Here is a 14,719-nt window from a genome sequence, read left to right on the forward strand (position 1 = left end):
TAGAAGGCCGCTCTGACTTTGAGTAGAGAAATCTGAGGTGAAGCTCGCTAACTTAATGATTGTTTCGTGAATATATGATTATTTCCCGACAGAATAGATTTCGGTCAAACTCATCGTGAACTCAAACCGAGATACTTGACTACATGAATATTACTAAGACAAACAGAAGGTTCCAACATAGAAGGGCCAGTCTACGTGAATAACATTCAGCGAAACCTATTTTCGCAGCGATTTACATTACATTACATTATAATCAAAGGTCTATCAATATGTACTGACGCTTATTAATCAATGACTTTTAATATATAAGTTAAGGGACGGTACTTGGGGGAGTGTTATTTAGTATGTGTCGGCCTGGGAAATTTATATATATGAACAAAAATAAACATAACTTTGCCTTGTTGCCCACGAACACACTTACAAAAAAAATGAGTTTAGTTAACTTATAACAGCACAAATAGTTACCTCGGACGAATTTGTAATATGTTAGTACAATCTCCTGGGGGGGGGTGCGTTTTCTTTTCCTGGGTGACTACCGAACGCGAGGTTCCAGAGGACTCACTCACACCTGGAACCGAGAGGGTGTCAGTCTGACTACTAGAGTAGAAACAGGAACAACAGTCACTACCTGTGTCTGTCCGGAGAGGTACCACCTTTATCTGGAAGTACAGGGAGTTGATATTTATTTGTTGTGTATCAAGTATTAATTTCATAGACTTTCTGCTGTCCTGATTTCAATGGGGAGCTCATTCCACCATTTTGGAGCCAGGATAGCAAACCCACGTGTTTTTGCTGATGGGAACTTGGGTCCCCCTCGCAGTGTGGGTGCAGCGAGCTGTTTGGCTGATGCAGAGCGGAGTGCACGTGCTGGGGTGTATGGTTTAACCATGTCCTGGATGTAGGAAGGGCCAGATCCATTCGCAGCATGGTACGCAAGTACCAGTGTCTTGAAGTGGATTCTAGCAGTTACCGGAAGCCAGTGAAGGGAGCGGAGGAGCGGCGTGGTGTGGGAGAATTTAGGAAGGTTGAAGACCAGACGAGCCGCTGCATTCTGGATGAGCTGCAGACGTCGGATGGCACATGCAGGTAGACCAGCCAGGAGGGAGTTGCAGTAGTCTAGGCGTGAGATGACGAGGGCCTGGACCAGAACCTGCGCTGATTTCTGGGTCAGCTGGGGACGTATCCTCCTGATGTTGTAAAGCGTGTATCTGCAGCAGCGGGTTGTAGCAGCGATGTTTGCAGTGAAGGACAGTTTGTTATCTAGGGTCACACCCAGATTCCTTGCAGTCTGAGTCGGGGAAACAACAGAGGTGCCGATGTTGATTGTTATGTCAAGAGTGGGACAATCTTTTCCCGGAAGGAAAAGCAGTTCAGTCTTGTCAATAATCGTTGTGTTAGAATGAGGTGGTGGGCCCTCTCACATGCAAAGGGCCACTGGCTCCCGAGCTCTCAGTCTTGACAGTAAATCTCATATTCAGGATGCTGATATTGGTGAAATCAACATTTATTATCTTTTTCAGACTCACAGCCCAGCTCAGCTTGTTTGAAGTCACCGGCCTGGCCAGTAACCGGCCCGCACCAACCCTCCTGTCGTCCAGGAAGGCCGCCACAGGAGACGGGACCCCGCTCCTCTGCATCCTGTTTGAGACCAACCCGCTGGATGAGAGCGCCAACCAGCGGCTTCATGTGGAATCACAACCCTTGGAAATCATCTATGACGCTGTGAGTGGTGTCTGTCGGCATGCATGTACCAGCATTACATAATAAAATAACATGAAAAGTTGTAAATATTATATATTTCTGGTGGGTTTTGTCTCTGTAGATAACGGTGAACAGCATGTCAGCGTTCTTCTTGCCCCCCGATGACCTGCAGCTGGATGAGCTCACCAACGCAACCCTCATGAAACTGGAGCAGTTTAGAGACCGCACATCCACCGGTCAGTGGCACACACATGTACAGACCTCAGGAACTGATCCCAAGCCTGATCTCAACTCTGATGGGCAGACATGTCCATTCCTCGGCCCCTCTTTTAACTGGGTCATTTTCCTTTTCCCATATGCTTCACCATAGCCTGCGGGCCTCGCCCTCTAAGTCAGTTGAATTGTGGTGTTCCTGTTTACTTCCTTCTTTCCTGAGATTGTTTGCTGAGATTTTAAGCTTGTTTCGCTTTTACAAATGCACAAAGCAAAGCTACCCTTCCTTTGAACACTACAACTGTTAGAAATGTTGAAATGGAAATAAGTAATTAGGTTACATATATTTAATGTATGTTGCAGAAACATACTCTAGCATATTTTACACATTATGCTGAGAATGAATGTTATCAAGATGTTTTTATAACAAATCATTCTTGTTATGCCATGAAAGTCTTCTGTATTTGATCACCGAGCGGATCCCTTGTTTTGTCTTTCCTTGCTACAATTAAGTTAACGACTTCTTGCTTTTGTTTTTAGGTCTGATGTATGTGATCGAAACACAGAAAGTTTTGGACCTGAAGGTGAACCTGATGGCCTCCTATGTCATCATTCCACAGACCGGCTTCTACAACGGCACTCAAAACATCCTACTTTTGGATCTTGGACATTTCCAGGTCAGAGAGTGTAAAACGTAACAGTGGGCTGAACGTGCAACCTACACACAACTGTATAAAAGAGCTTTTTTTACAAATATTTAATTTGAAGACTTTAGAGTACTAAAAGTTTAAACATTTCAATTGTGTTGTCATTTCAGATGTCCAGTCAAAGCAAGAAGAATCTGCCTCAGCTGTCAGTGGGCACCAGCAACATTGAAGACATTATGTCCAGAGCATACGACAGCTTTGACATACAGCTTAGCAGCCTGCAGTTCCTTTATAGCAAACCAGGTACTACACACAGGAGGACATGCACCTTTCATGGATACTTTTGTGTATGATTGTGTGTAGTAGGTGATTAACTCTTGGAGCCTTGTTGGTTGTTGTAGCCTAGAAAACAGAGGGATGATTTTAGGACATTTAGTATTGAGGGATCATATATGAATGGAGAATAGGAAAAGTATGAATGCTCTGTTTTCAATTTGTCTGTGAAATAGAAGGAAATGCTAATCATGTTCTGTGTTTGTATAGATTGGGACTGGAAAATGGCTCGTAAGCAGAAACAGTCACCGCTGCACATTCTGGAGCCGGTGGATCTGACGGTGGTTTTCAGCAGGGCGATGGTCGTCACAGACTCCCGCATGGCAAAGTCAGTTTGAAGTTTTTTCCATCACATCCTGTTATTTCATTTTCTGTGATGTAGGGCTAAAGATTCTGAGCACACTAAATCTTTTTGTTCCGATGTTTGCACCTGTGTTCTAGGTTTAAGATGTCGGGCGAGCTCCACCTGCTGTCTCTTCGTATCTCTGATGTTAAACTTCGAAATGTTCTGGAGCTAGTTGACAGTATCCCGCTGCCTGAGAGCAAACCTGCGGCAAACGGCTCTGCTTCAACCTCCAAGGTAAGAACAGTCCAATTATCCCTAAATGGTTCTGTTCACATTTTGTGTTGATTAGATGAATTACCTAACAATAAGTAATGGTTTTGGGCAGAAAACATGATGTTTTGAGCTCAATTGTACCCATGTTAAGTGTCAATGATAGCTTTTTCGTTATAGTAAGACCATTTTCAGAGACAAAATGATTAAGAGGGATCTTTTAATCATTTATACAAATCCACCAGTTGAAGAAAATGATTAGATTTAGCATCAAATCTGAGACATAATGCAAGCATGGTCGTGTCCATCATATACTTCGATCGTAGTGTTCTAAGCCCTTTCAAACTTAAACTTACCTATTTCCATGGGCTCCTAACAAAAACACAACACAGTGTTTATTACAGATGTATGGACAGAAAAGCTTGACACACAGTGCTGAGCTCCGTATCAATGTATGTGTTTAGGTTTAGATGATGAACACCACCTCTATGGGGCAGGTACGGTCCTCTTTAATCTAATCTTGAAAGTTCACTGTCCCACACTCTTAAAGAATGTGTTATGACCTAATAATAACAAGTGGTAGAAAATGAAGTATGTGTATGTCTCATGTTTTGGTGTTTTTTCCTCCTCAGCCGAAGCAGTCGTTCACCCCACAGCTCACTCCCAGAAGACCTCTGAACTTAGCCGACCAGCGCTCCTCTCTCATGTTCGAGTCGTGTGAAACCATCAGCGTCAGCTCGTTGGGTAAGACGCATTCTTTAGCCATTTCCTCCACGCTGTGCAACACGTGTCATCGTCGCACTACATTCTTTGAGTGTGTGTATTTCAGTTTAGCAGACGTGTCATCGTGTGGGTTTTTGGATTTGTCGCCCCTCAGGTTCAGAGGAAGATTTGTTTTACGATGCTCCCAGCTCTCCCGTCGGTGATCGAGCATTCTTTCCCGATAATCCGATGCCGCTGCACTACGCAAAGTTTAACAGAAGTAAAAGTTCAGAAGCTCAAAAGAACATGACTGACCTCATCTTGAACTTTGAAATCAGTCAGGTATAGAGAGGTCTTGTTAAACAAAGTTACAAAAAAAAACATTGTCTTTCATGCTGTTTAAATTCTCTAATTGTCTTTCCATTATTCTATTTTTTATTTTCTCCTCTTTGTTCTTCTAGTTTTCTGTTCAGTTGTGTCGTCTTTCTGGAGATCAGGAGGTCGCGGTGCTTCACTTGGACATTGAGGGTCTGGGCACTGAACTGAAACTACGCACCTTTGACATGACCTCTAACACCTACCTACGGGAAATCTGCCTCAAGTGCCCTGAATACATGGGTCAGTAGATGCTTTCAGGACTGAGTGTCTCCTTCAACAGTTCAGGAGACATTATTTATAACTCCATTTGGGGGTTATGAGTCTTAGCTGCACGTTTTATTTGTCATGTGTTAATTGTTTCCTCTTTGTTTTAGATTCTGAAGAGCAGCAGGTTCAGCTGATCACCACTCTGGACAACTCAGAGGTTGACCTGCTCACCCTGGAGTACATTAAAGTAAGTTGTTGATTATTTTTAGATATATTTATCTACAGTTTACAAATTGTCAGTTAGAATGTATGTCTTCCAAATGGTTGTAAATGGGTTTCTCATTATGGATTGTGTCCTATTTCTTTTTAGGCTGATAGGAACGGCCCTGAGTTCAAGTCTCAGCACAACAATACAGAGCAGCTCATCAAGGTGAAGGAAATGTTAAATACATTATTTTCCGCTGTATTGGAATACATTCATTTCTTGCACCAAGTTTCACCATCAGTATTTTATGCTTGAAAAAGTTGCAAAACACATGATTTAAAACCACAATATGTTTAGACTGTTGCCAATAGAAGAACAAAAGCAATATTTGATGCAAAAAAAAAAAGATGCCATTGTTTTTTCTCCATTTAAAATGTTGACGTTGCATTCCCATACAGGTGACCTTCTCATCCCTGGATGTTCATCTGCATACAGAGGCTCTACTCAACACCATGAACTTCCTCACCAACCTCCTTCCTCCATCCACTAAGAAAGAGGCAGTGCAGGAGGAGCTCCCCATCATTCCTGAGGAAGAAGAGGCAGAGGCAGAGAAGGAGGGAGAGAAGAAGGAGGAAACTACTGTAGCCAAGAAAAAAAGTACCGAATAAATCTTTTCAGAATTGAATTCAATGTTACTTTCCACAGCCGTCATTCTCCTGTGGCTGTCTCCATCACTATTCAAAGCCTCACCTTTTCTTTCTCACTTCCTCTTGAAGGTACAAAGCCTTCAAAGTTTGCAGATGTGGTGAACTTGCATATCAGAGCTGATCTCCGCTGTCTGAAGGTTTTCATTCGGGGACAGAAAGCCAGGATTTCTGAGATTAGTATTGAAGGTATGAAATGGCTTTGAAGCTCTCTTGCTTGACCCTGAAGATATGAAATTCAGCCCTTCTCCAATGCACTTTTGTGGAGATTGATTATGTTATTGTTGCCACTTTTGAGTTATTCTCTCTGAATTGGCATTTCATGGAAGTATACCATTAACTGAGAAATGAACACTTTCTTACTGACTCACTTTCTCAACCACCCCAGGTCTGGTCTCTGAGGTTCTGATGAGGAAGAAAGGGATGGAGGTTCTGGCCAACCTGAAAAACATTGTGATCCTAGACTGCGACAAAGATGCTCTTTACAAGAAGGTACCATCAGCAAGTGGCCCTAAAGGACTCTATGCTCATCTATCGGGACCTATGTCTCTCTGTCCAATACAAATCTGATTCTATGTCTATATGGTCTATATTTATACTAGTCTTTATTTCATAAATGTTGACCACTATGCATGAGACGCTCTGTAAAGAAATAGTAGGTGATTCTGATTTGTAATGGAGAAAGAGCTCGAACGCGATTGAATCTCCTCATAAGGAATTGCAGGTTTGTCTCGTGCTCTCATAGATAATAATAATAGATAATAGTCGGTGCTTATGACTGTGTTTTTTCAGGAGAATCCAATAAGGCTGTCTCTGTCGTGCTTACACACATACTTTTACACTCTCAACAAATCACCATGTGTATTTTAAACAAATTCAGAATAACCAATGTTTTGTTTTGTTGCAACATAAGAACATGTCAAAGAAGTTGAACGTCNNNNATCGCCGCCACGTATCTACACACACACACACACACACACACACACACACACACACACACACACACACACACACACACACACACACACACACACACACACACACACACACACAGACAAACACAAACACACACCTATCCTATAGCGTACATGGCCTGAGCGTCCATCAATGAAGAAAACGTAGTGAATGTTAAATAGTAGCGCTTCAGCACTACGGACAGCACCATCACACTCCTGGTGAACATATTACTGAAATGCTTATTTATTATAAGATTTGAATTCATTTTCACACTTTTTTTCCTTTTTGCCGCAATATCAAAACCACTGCCAGAACCAGAGTGCACTGCAATATCCTAGTGTTGGGAGTTTATGTGACAGGAAGCACTTTAATTAATCTGAAAAATGACCTGTGAGTAACAACCAGAGAAAACACACGAACAGAGAAGCTCTCTCTATTTCTCTGTCACACACAGACACACATGCATACACACTATGACAGCTGGCCCTAAAACTTTACATTAATATTTAAAATGGACAAGGCATTTATCATTTGGTCAGGGTGTCTCTGGATTTATATTTTTCTTTATGCCTCCCTCTTTCTTTACTTCAGACTTGAATACATTTAATTACAGCAACATTTACTAAATTAGGTGGAAATATTTATACATACAATTTCTAAATCTTAAATTAAATTCCAAAATTGTTAGTAGTTTGAAACTTAACTCCACAAATATGAACACAACACAATGATTCAACTAATGTAATGGATATAGGAACGTTGTTGAATTACCAGCAAGATAGAACATGTGGGCTGGTTAAACTACAAGTTCAACCTTTCAATAATAACATGGGACCTCAGTTACGCAATGAAACGCTCTAAACCTGGAGCTTTAGGGGCACCTGGGGGTCTGGGACACCAAATACAGTTGTATACTTTCTACTTGGGTAGGAAATGTAGGCCTCGACTACAAAAAGGAAATCATGCACGTGTTTGGACCGAGCTGCAATTTACATAGTGGATATGAAACTAGTGACTGCTAACCATTTAAAAACTAAACACATTACAATATGCTCACACATTAATACTTAAAGCATATAAAGTGTTTTTCTGAATTGTTTAGTTAAATTATTAAAACTCACTCCTCTGATTCAGTACGATACTCTGATTCAGCAGTGAAAATGCTTATCTCTATTATTTCGAACATTGCATCACTATTACAAGTGATTTTGTCTCTAGTCTAGTGCATATTGAATATGTTCCTCTTGAAACATCAGCCTTACCTTGCAGTATCATGATTTTATTATGAACGCATACTGTTGGTTTCAAAATGCTGCATCTCACACAGTCATGCTGGTTCAAGGAGTTTCAATTGATACATTTATATCAGCTATACAATCATATAATGATGTACAGTACCGTCATCTGATTCACTTGTTTGACGTTGGAAAAAACGATACAATTATGACTGATTGATATCTTGTCAAGCATGTCTAGAAATGAAAAGTCAGCAGTAACCTTGTGTGTGTGTGTGTGTGTGTGTGTGTGTGTGTGTGTGTGTGTGTGTGTGTGTGTGTGTGTGTGTGCCTGTGTTTGTGTGTGTGTGTGTGTGTGTGTGTGTGTGTGTGTGTGTGTGTGAGTGTGTTTGTTTGAGTGTGTGTTTTTACTGTCAATTGCTTTTAGGTGAGAACAACATTCATTCACATAGCATCTCTAACAGATGCTATGATTTCCTATTTGTGGGAAAGGCAGTGATGCTCTGGTCTGACAGTAATGGAGTTAGTGCACTTCCAATGTGGTGAGCCAAATGGTCTTTGTACTCTTAGAACAGAGCAAGCCATAAAAATGATTTCTGGCTAAATCTTCCAAATAAAACCCTCAAACAATCGGTCAAAGCATTTGGCTGAAAGGTGAGCTTTTGGTTATCATAATATATTTAGTGTTGTATGTTTAGTGTATATCTAGTGTGTAACTGACTGCAGATGGCAAAAGGGAAAAGTACCAGACAAATCAGTTAACACACCTAGAAATAAAATGTTCATCGTCAATAGTTCCAGTAAAACACCCAAAGACTTAGGTATAAGGAACCAAGGTTTAAGGTTTTCCTTTGAGAAGTGATCTGATTCCCATCCTATTGTAAGGTTGCTGTAAATAAAGGATAGAGAAAATATGTCAAGGTTCCCTTTGGAGTTCAGTCTATTGCTGTATTATCAGGACTATTTTAGTCAAGTGGATACTCCTTTAATAAAAATACCCTGACAGTTTATGAAAGCAAAAGGGAGGTGGAAGAAACCTCACAGCTACATCGACTTTAACACAATTTGGGATATCCACACGAGTAAATCTGCTTTACGTTTACCCTTGTGGCTGAGATAAGATAAAAGGGCCTCAGTATAAAAATAATTTAGAGATGGATATGAGAGAGGGATCCCTCAGTATAAGTTCAGGTACAGATACTTGTTCCAAATCCTTCTAACAAGCTACGTCTTCAGTGGGAACACAAGCAATTTAAAAGATACATACACAAGTTAGTGGGAGAGGAAATGTGTGGAAGGTGTTACGTGCCGTAGTGGGTGTTAGTGTGTGTGTGTCTTTCTCTCTCTCCCTGTATATTGTCTCCACGTGCAGCCTCTCCCTCCAGGTGCAGCTTCTCTTCCAATCACCAATCAGGGCCTCCATAAAGGACCTGAGAAAAGCTGCAGTCACTCTCTCCTTTTTCCTCCTCTGGCTGCCTGTGTACAAAACTGCCGGTTGATAGGAGATGTGCTCCTAGATATATCGATTCTTTAATATTCTGTGCAAGTTGGCTGGTGAGCCTGTGTTCCTGTCTTGTTCATTAAACGACCTGCTCGTTACTTCAGAGATTGGTTTTCTCTCTTTTTTGTCGTGCTTAGTCATCCTTGTGTTTAGTTACTCCTGTTGGTACCCCTAGACTTGGAGGGAACGTAACAAAGGGAAAACGTGTTTCTCAAAGTCTAAGTCTCTGAAAAACAAATAGAGGAAGAATGAGGAATTTTGGTGAATTGTTCAAGGTCTGTATTGAAATACTTTGTACAGTCAGAGAAAGTATACACTCTCCCCTGTTACTTTCATTTAATTGGATCCATTCTAGTAAAGTAGTGTGTTGTTTGGTTTTGGGTGTGTGTGGTTATGCGTGTGTGTGAGAGAGTCCTCAGGCCAAAATTACTACAAAACCAGCAAAAATATATTACCAAAATGGGTAATGTCAAAATTCCTTCTCCAATGTATTTTTTACATCACCAACATGAAAGGATGGTGCAGATGCTTTTCAAAATTTACATTTTATTGTCAACTGCAGATGGTAAAAACTACAGCTCATACTTAGGGATCGCTATGCTGCCCGTCCAGTAAAGAACTAGATACGAAAAGTGTTCAAATCAGCTGAAATGATTCATCTGATTTGAAGAACATCTGTGCTGTGCTGTGTGAAAGCCAGCTTCCTCAGTATGGAAATACAGACACTCAGTGTTTAAAGAACAGGGACAAAAACGAAGTCAAAGGAATATTTAACAATTCAGAGCAGTCCAATGCAACAGAACCACAGACTGCAGACTCTAAACAATAGTTTAGAGCTTTAGGAACACTCAAAATTAAAGCAAAAAAAAAAAATACTTATGGTGGGTGTATTGATATCGATTTCATTGCATTGTTCTCTTATTTTGCCCACCCTGTAACTGTTTACAATATGTTACGAGCAGACAAAAATGATGTTGCACATTGAAATATTTATTTTTAATATAAGGCTGACGCTCGTGTACAATGTAAAATTGTTTCTTGGGCTTGTTCAAAAGAAAGGAACATGAACATATTTTCTGGTTAATAATTATTTATTTTCTTCTAGTGACAGTTTTGTTGTTGTTGTAGAAGTTTGAGGCCAGAGAGGTTGCCAAATACATGACTGAAAGCTTCATTTGCAGAATACTAAGTAAGTCACTGCGATGTATAATGATAGTTTTACCTTTACTGACTGAGATAACTCTTGAAGGCAACAGGCAGACACGCAGCAGCTTTGATCCATTAGTGCCCATTTTGCTCGCTCTTTTATGGGGAAACTGTTGTATTTTTCCTCTAAATAATTTCCCATTACACGAGTAAGGCTTACAGCGTCTGCAACACAGTCCTAAACTGGTTTAATTTTCCATTGAAAACAATAGGCCTCGCTAATTGATTTTAATTGCTCTCTCCGCGACGATGAGCCCCTTATGACTTGGAGAGAGGTCTTTAAGATTATTATTATTAGTATAATTGCCATTACCCCCACACTTTCCCTTTGCGAAATGGGAGACAGAGAAACAATATCTTTGCCCTTAAGCTGAACAAATAATTATTAGAGACAGGAAACAAACAGACGACCGTCACTCACACGCACTCACACACGCACACACACATATAAACGCTCCACCTTGCATTAGACCCCCTCCTGGCGACCCTCATTCCCTCCGCCGCCCTCTTAGTGCAGCATGCCGCTTGTAATTTATGCAAAATTAATTGATACATCTTTTATAATTGATGTGCTGTAAACTTAATGAGTAATTTATGTAATTAGTCAATTAAGGATAATTCCAGCATATGTTCCGTATGCCCAGAAGGTGTGCTTTACAACTAGTTATTTGTCCAGGAGTTGGGTGCAGGCGAAGACTGCCATAGACTACCTAATTAATTTTGTTATGCAGATCAGCCACGGTGTCTATTTAACAGCCCCCTTTGTGAAAACAGATTTAATATTGATCTTTCCTGGGCGTTTAAAGAGGATGCTTTTACACCGCGTTGGCCTCTGAGGGCCTCAGACTTTCAAAACTAATTTTTCAGGCGCCAGGAAAACAATTATGCAAAAAAAAACACAAGCAGAACAACGACTATCTTTATTTAGCTATGAATATATGTTCACTCTTTGTCAGGCAAAGTGGCAATAAAAAGAGCTTTTCATCACAATTACATGATCTCTTTAAAATATGCTCTCCGTCGACACAGTTGACCTTTTGAGTGGGCTTGAAGGACTGGGGCATAACGGGAGAGATACACCGGCTAATTAATTGACACAGTTTTGAATATTCATACCTATAACAGCAAGCTTGCCCTTAATTACATTGTTGGACTTCTCTCCTAGGAGGCTAAATCACGAAAGGCTTAATTATTGTAATGTATTCGGGGCCCCACCGGGGCACCAGGGAAGACAGGAGCCGTCAAGGACCCAGTCATGACACCTGGCTCGAAAAGAAAATATACTGGAAGGGGAGCAGCTTTTGTTGTTCCCCGCTGAACAGAATTCAGAGCAGGGGAGGAAGTTTGTTTACATCCTTGTAGGATTCACCGGAGACTGTTTGAACAGACAGACAGCCGCCGGACTCCCCTCTCAGCAATTAATCAACAACAGTCCCTTCCTCCCTCCCTCTCTCTCTGTGTCTGTGTGTGTGTGTGTGTGTGTGTGTGTGTGTGTGTGTGTGTGTGTGTGTGTGTGTGTGTGTGTGTGTGTGTGTGTGTGTGTGTGTGTGTGTGTGTGTGTGTGCGCTTGTGTAATTCAGAGCAGAGGAGTAGCGCACTGATGATTGTGCGCAAAGGAAGACATGATTTATTGTTTGCAAAGTCTGAAAGTGCAGTCGAGCAAATTTAACAAAGAAGTTGTATTTATATATTTGCTTCTTTACTATATACAGTATTTCCTCAAGTATCATATGCTAAGTTGGCAATTAAAAGCCACATTGGTTGTCAATCATATCTCAACACAAGATATATTGACGTTATTAATAGACAATATACTTTCTCAAATGTTTATGACACAGCAATCTAAGCAAAGCAAAGGAGCTCTCATCATAACATGCAGATCCCATTCAAATTGAAAATTGAATTGAGAGGTTTTGTAGACAGAGTTCAAAGGTCAGGAGCAGGCTTGTAGCTATAGATTAAGCAACATGCTGAAAGATATTGAGTGTTCCCTTTAAACAAAGTTTAGGTTAAAATCAGTTACTCTCTGTCACAGTGATACGCAGGACTCGTTGATTGGCAAACAGGAGATTAGAAGCAAACGCGTCTTTAAATGAACCACCCACTACACCTCATTTTTATTCATCTCTCTCTAACACACACACACACACACACACACACACACACACACACACACACACACACACACACACACACACACACACACACACACACACACACACACACACACACACACACACACACACACACACACACACACACACACACACACCCCTGCTCTCCCCTGACGTGTCTCCTAAGTGTCTGGATAACAGATAATAGAGCAAGCGACCTGCGGGGGTCTTACAAAAACGGCGCTTGGCGAGTGCGAGCATCGCACATGAGGAGAGGAGCTCACACAACACACTGGCAGCGGAGCAAACTGGCCCCTCACATCCTTCAAGGGAAGAGAAAAGGGAAGGAAACTGAGAGGACCTCTTAACTTTTACGCACAGAGGCTGACTTTTACGCACGACGACAAAAGCATAAATTGAAAGATAGTCTTTATAAGAAACTTTCCTGGGATGCAGGAGACTCTCACGGATCATACTTGACAGCAGCGGGCCTCGAGGCTACTGTATAGAAATAACAACAATTTACCAGCTTCTTATCGGATGGCACAGCACTTTGGATCAGATTCGTCAGATGGAGACTGAAATTAAAACGGTCAAATTAGCTACTTAAAATATAACACTTCAAATATATCTTAAAGGCTGTTTTATTTAACAATTTAAACTTATAGAAAACAGTATCCAGTCATGCCTCGTCCTGGGAAGAACTCTTACAGCGACCAGAAGCCTCCATACTCCTACATATCACTGACAGCGATGGCTATCCAAAACTCATCCGAAAAGATGCTGCCACTGAGTGACATTTATAAGTTCATCATGGACCGGTTTCCTTATTATCGAGAGAATACTCAACGATGGCAGAATTCCCTGCGACACAACCTGTCCTTTAACGACTGCTTTATCAAGATCCCTCGGCGGCCCGATCAGCCCGGGAAAGGCAGCTTCTGGGCTCTCCACCCGGAGTGCGGTGACATGTTTGAGAACGGCAGCTTCCTGAGGAGACGAAAGCGCTTCAAGGTGCTTCGGGCTGAGCAAATGGCCTGCAAGAGCTCCCCGATGATGCATTACTTTCACCATCACCACCACCACCCGGGAAGCAAGCTGGGCACAGCATCCGGCCATCATGAGCACCCAGCCGGCCCGGCAAGCACCGTGGGTCGAATCCCCCACTTTCAGGGTTATGGGGGCATTACGTGCGCACAGTCCGGCGGGTTTAAACATCCATTCGCCATCGAGAACATTATAGGAAGGGACTACAAGGGTGTGATGGCCACCGGGCTCCCCCTCACCTCTGTCATGCATCACCTGGGGTACCCGGTGCCCCCTCAACTCAGCAGCGTGGTCAACTCCATGTGGCCGCATGTCGGGATGCTGTCTGAGTCCATGGGTGGCGTGCACGTCCCCGCATCATCTGAGTATGCACCCTTCAGTGTGTCAGCGAAGGGCCTGTACCACAATGCCAACGGGCAAACCCTTCCCGCCGTACCTCTGCCAATAAAACCCACCCCATCCCTGGGACCCATTCCCAGTTTGACGGGGCTTCAGAGTGGCCCTTCCCAGCTTTGCTCAGCGGTCTCACTGATGGAGAAAAGCGACCTGCTTGAAGGGAAAGGACACCCGCTTCACCCGGCTCTCCTGCTGTCCTAACCGGGTAACTTGCGGGTCATTTTTGAAAAGTAACGCAAACAAGAAGGACATTGTTATTGCATAAAGTTAGACAGAATAGGCCTATCAGTGGTGCAGCTGTGGGAGAGTTGTACAAACTAAGTAACATTGTGCTGTGAAATGCATTTTTCATTAGACCCATGTTGATTGAAATCATAATTTATTTGCACAATTTGTGAGGGCATTTACCACATACTGTAATGTGTCACTGATAAATACAATCAGACAAAAGACGCTGAACCCAAAGAAGCCTTTGATTTAGGAGACAACAATCTAAAATGATTTACAATGCAAGCCAACAACTCTGTTTATATATCGTTTGCTCTTATTCTATTGATTCTATTTTAATCTGGCATGCCGATCGGTTGAAGACAAATAGCTCTTCGTGTTTTTGTTTT

At 41.9% G+C, this 14,719-nt stretch overlaps 2 protein-coding genes across 2 annotated transcripts; both read left to right on the plus strand.

The window, feature by feature from the left end:
- Positions 1–1,399: 1,399 nt before the first annotated feature.
- LOC104952332 (vacuolar protein sorting-associated protein 13A-like) lies at positions 1,400–6,216 on the plus strand. The gene is made up of 15 exons (XM_010779144.1): positions 1,400–1,404; positions 1,521–1,722; positions 1,823–1,937; positions 2,455–2,591; positions 2,732–2,864; positions 3,105–3,222; positions 3,336–3,474; positions 4,083–4,194; positions 4,328–4,494; positions 4,614–4,770; positions 4,905–4,984; positions 5,108–5,167; positions 5,401–5,599; positions 5,719–5,835; positions 6,035–6,216. The coding sequence occupies exons 1-15, from the start codon at positions 1,400–1,402 to the stop codon at positions 6,214–6,216; spliced, it is 1,923 nt and encodes a 640-aa protein (XP_010777446.1).
- A 7,127-nt stretch (positions 6,217–13,343) lies between these two features.
- On the plus strand, positions 13,344–14,719 carry foxb2 (forkhead box B2). Its single transcript, XM_010779102.1, has one exon. The coding sequence runs from the start codon at positions 13,344–13,346 to the stop codon at positions 14,301–14,303; it is 960 nt and encodes a 319-aa protein (XP_010777404.1). The 3' UTR covers positions 14,304–14,719.

The sequence above is a fragment of the Notothenia coriiceps genome, unplaced genomic scaffold, assembly GCF_000735185.1.
Source record: "Notothenia coriiceps isolate Sejong01 unplaced genomic scaffold, NC01 NC01_scaffold00019799, whole genome shotgun sequence".
In the NCBI taxonomy this organism is placed as follows: Eukaryota; Metazoa; Chordata; class Actinopteri; order Perciformes; family Nototheniidae; genus Notothenia; species Notothenia coriiceps.

What these genes read in the sequence shown, in the direction of transcription:
- foxb2 (XM_010779102.1), top strand. Translation starts at nt 13,344, where the DNA reads ATGCCTCGTCCTGGGAAGAACTCTTACAGCGACCAGAAGCCTCCATAC.
- LOC104952332 (XM_010779144.1), top strand. An exon ending in TAGAGACCGCACATCCACCG is followed by an intron (nt 1,938 to 2,454) that starts GTCAGTGGCACA and finishes TTTTGTTTTTAG; the next exon opens with GTCTGATGTATGTGATCGAA. An exon ending in TGAACTTTGAAATCAGTCAG is followed by an intron (nt 4,495 to 4,613) that starts GTATAGAGAGGT and finishes TTGTTCTTCTAG; the next exon opens with TTTTCTGTTCAGTTGTGTCG.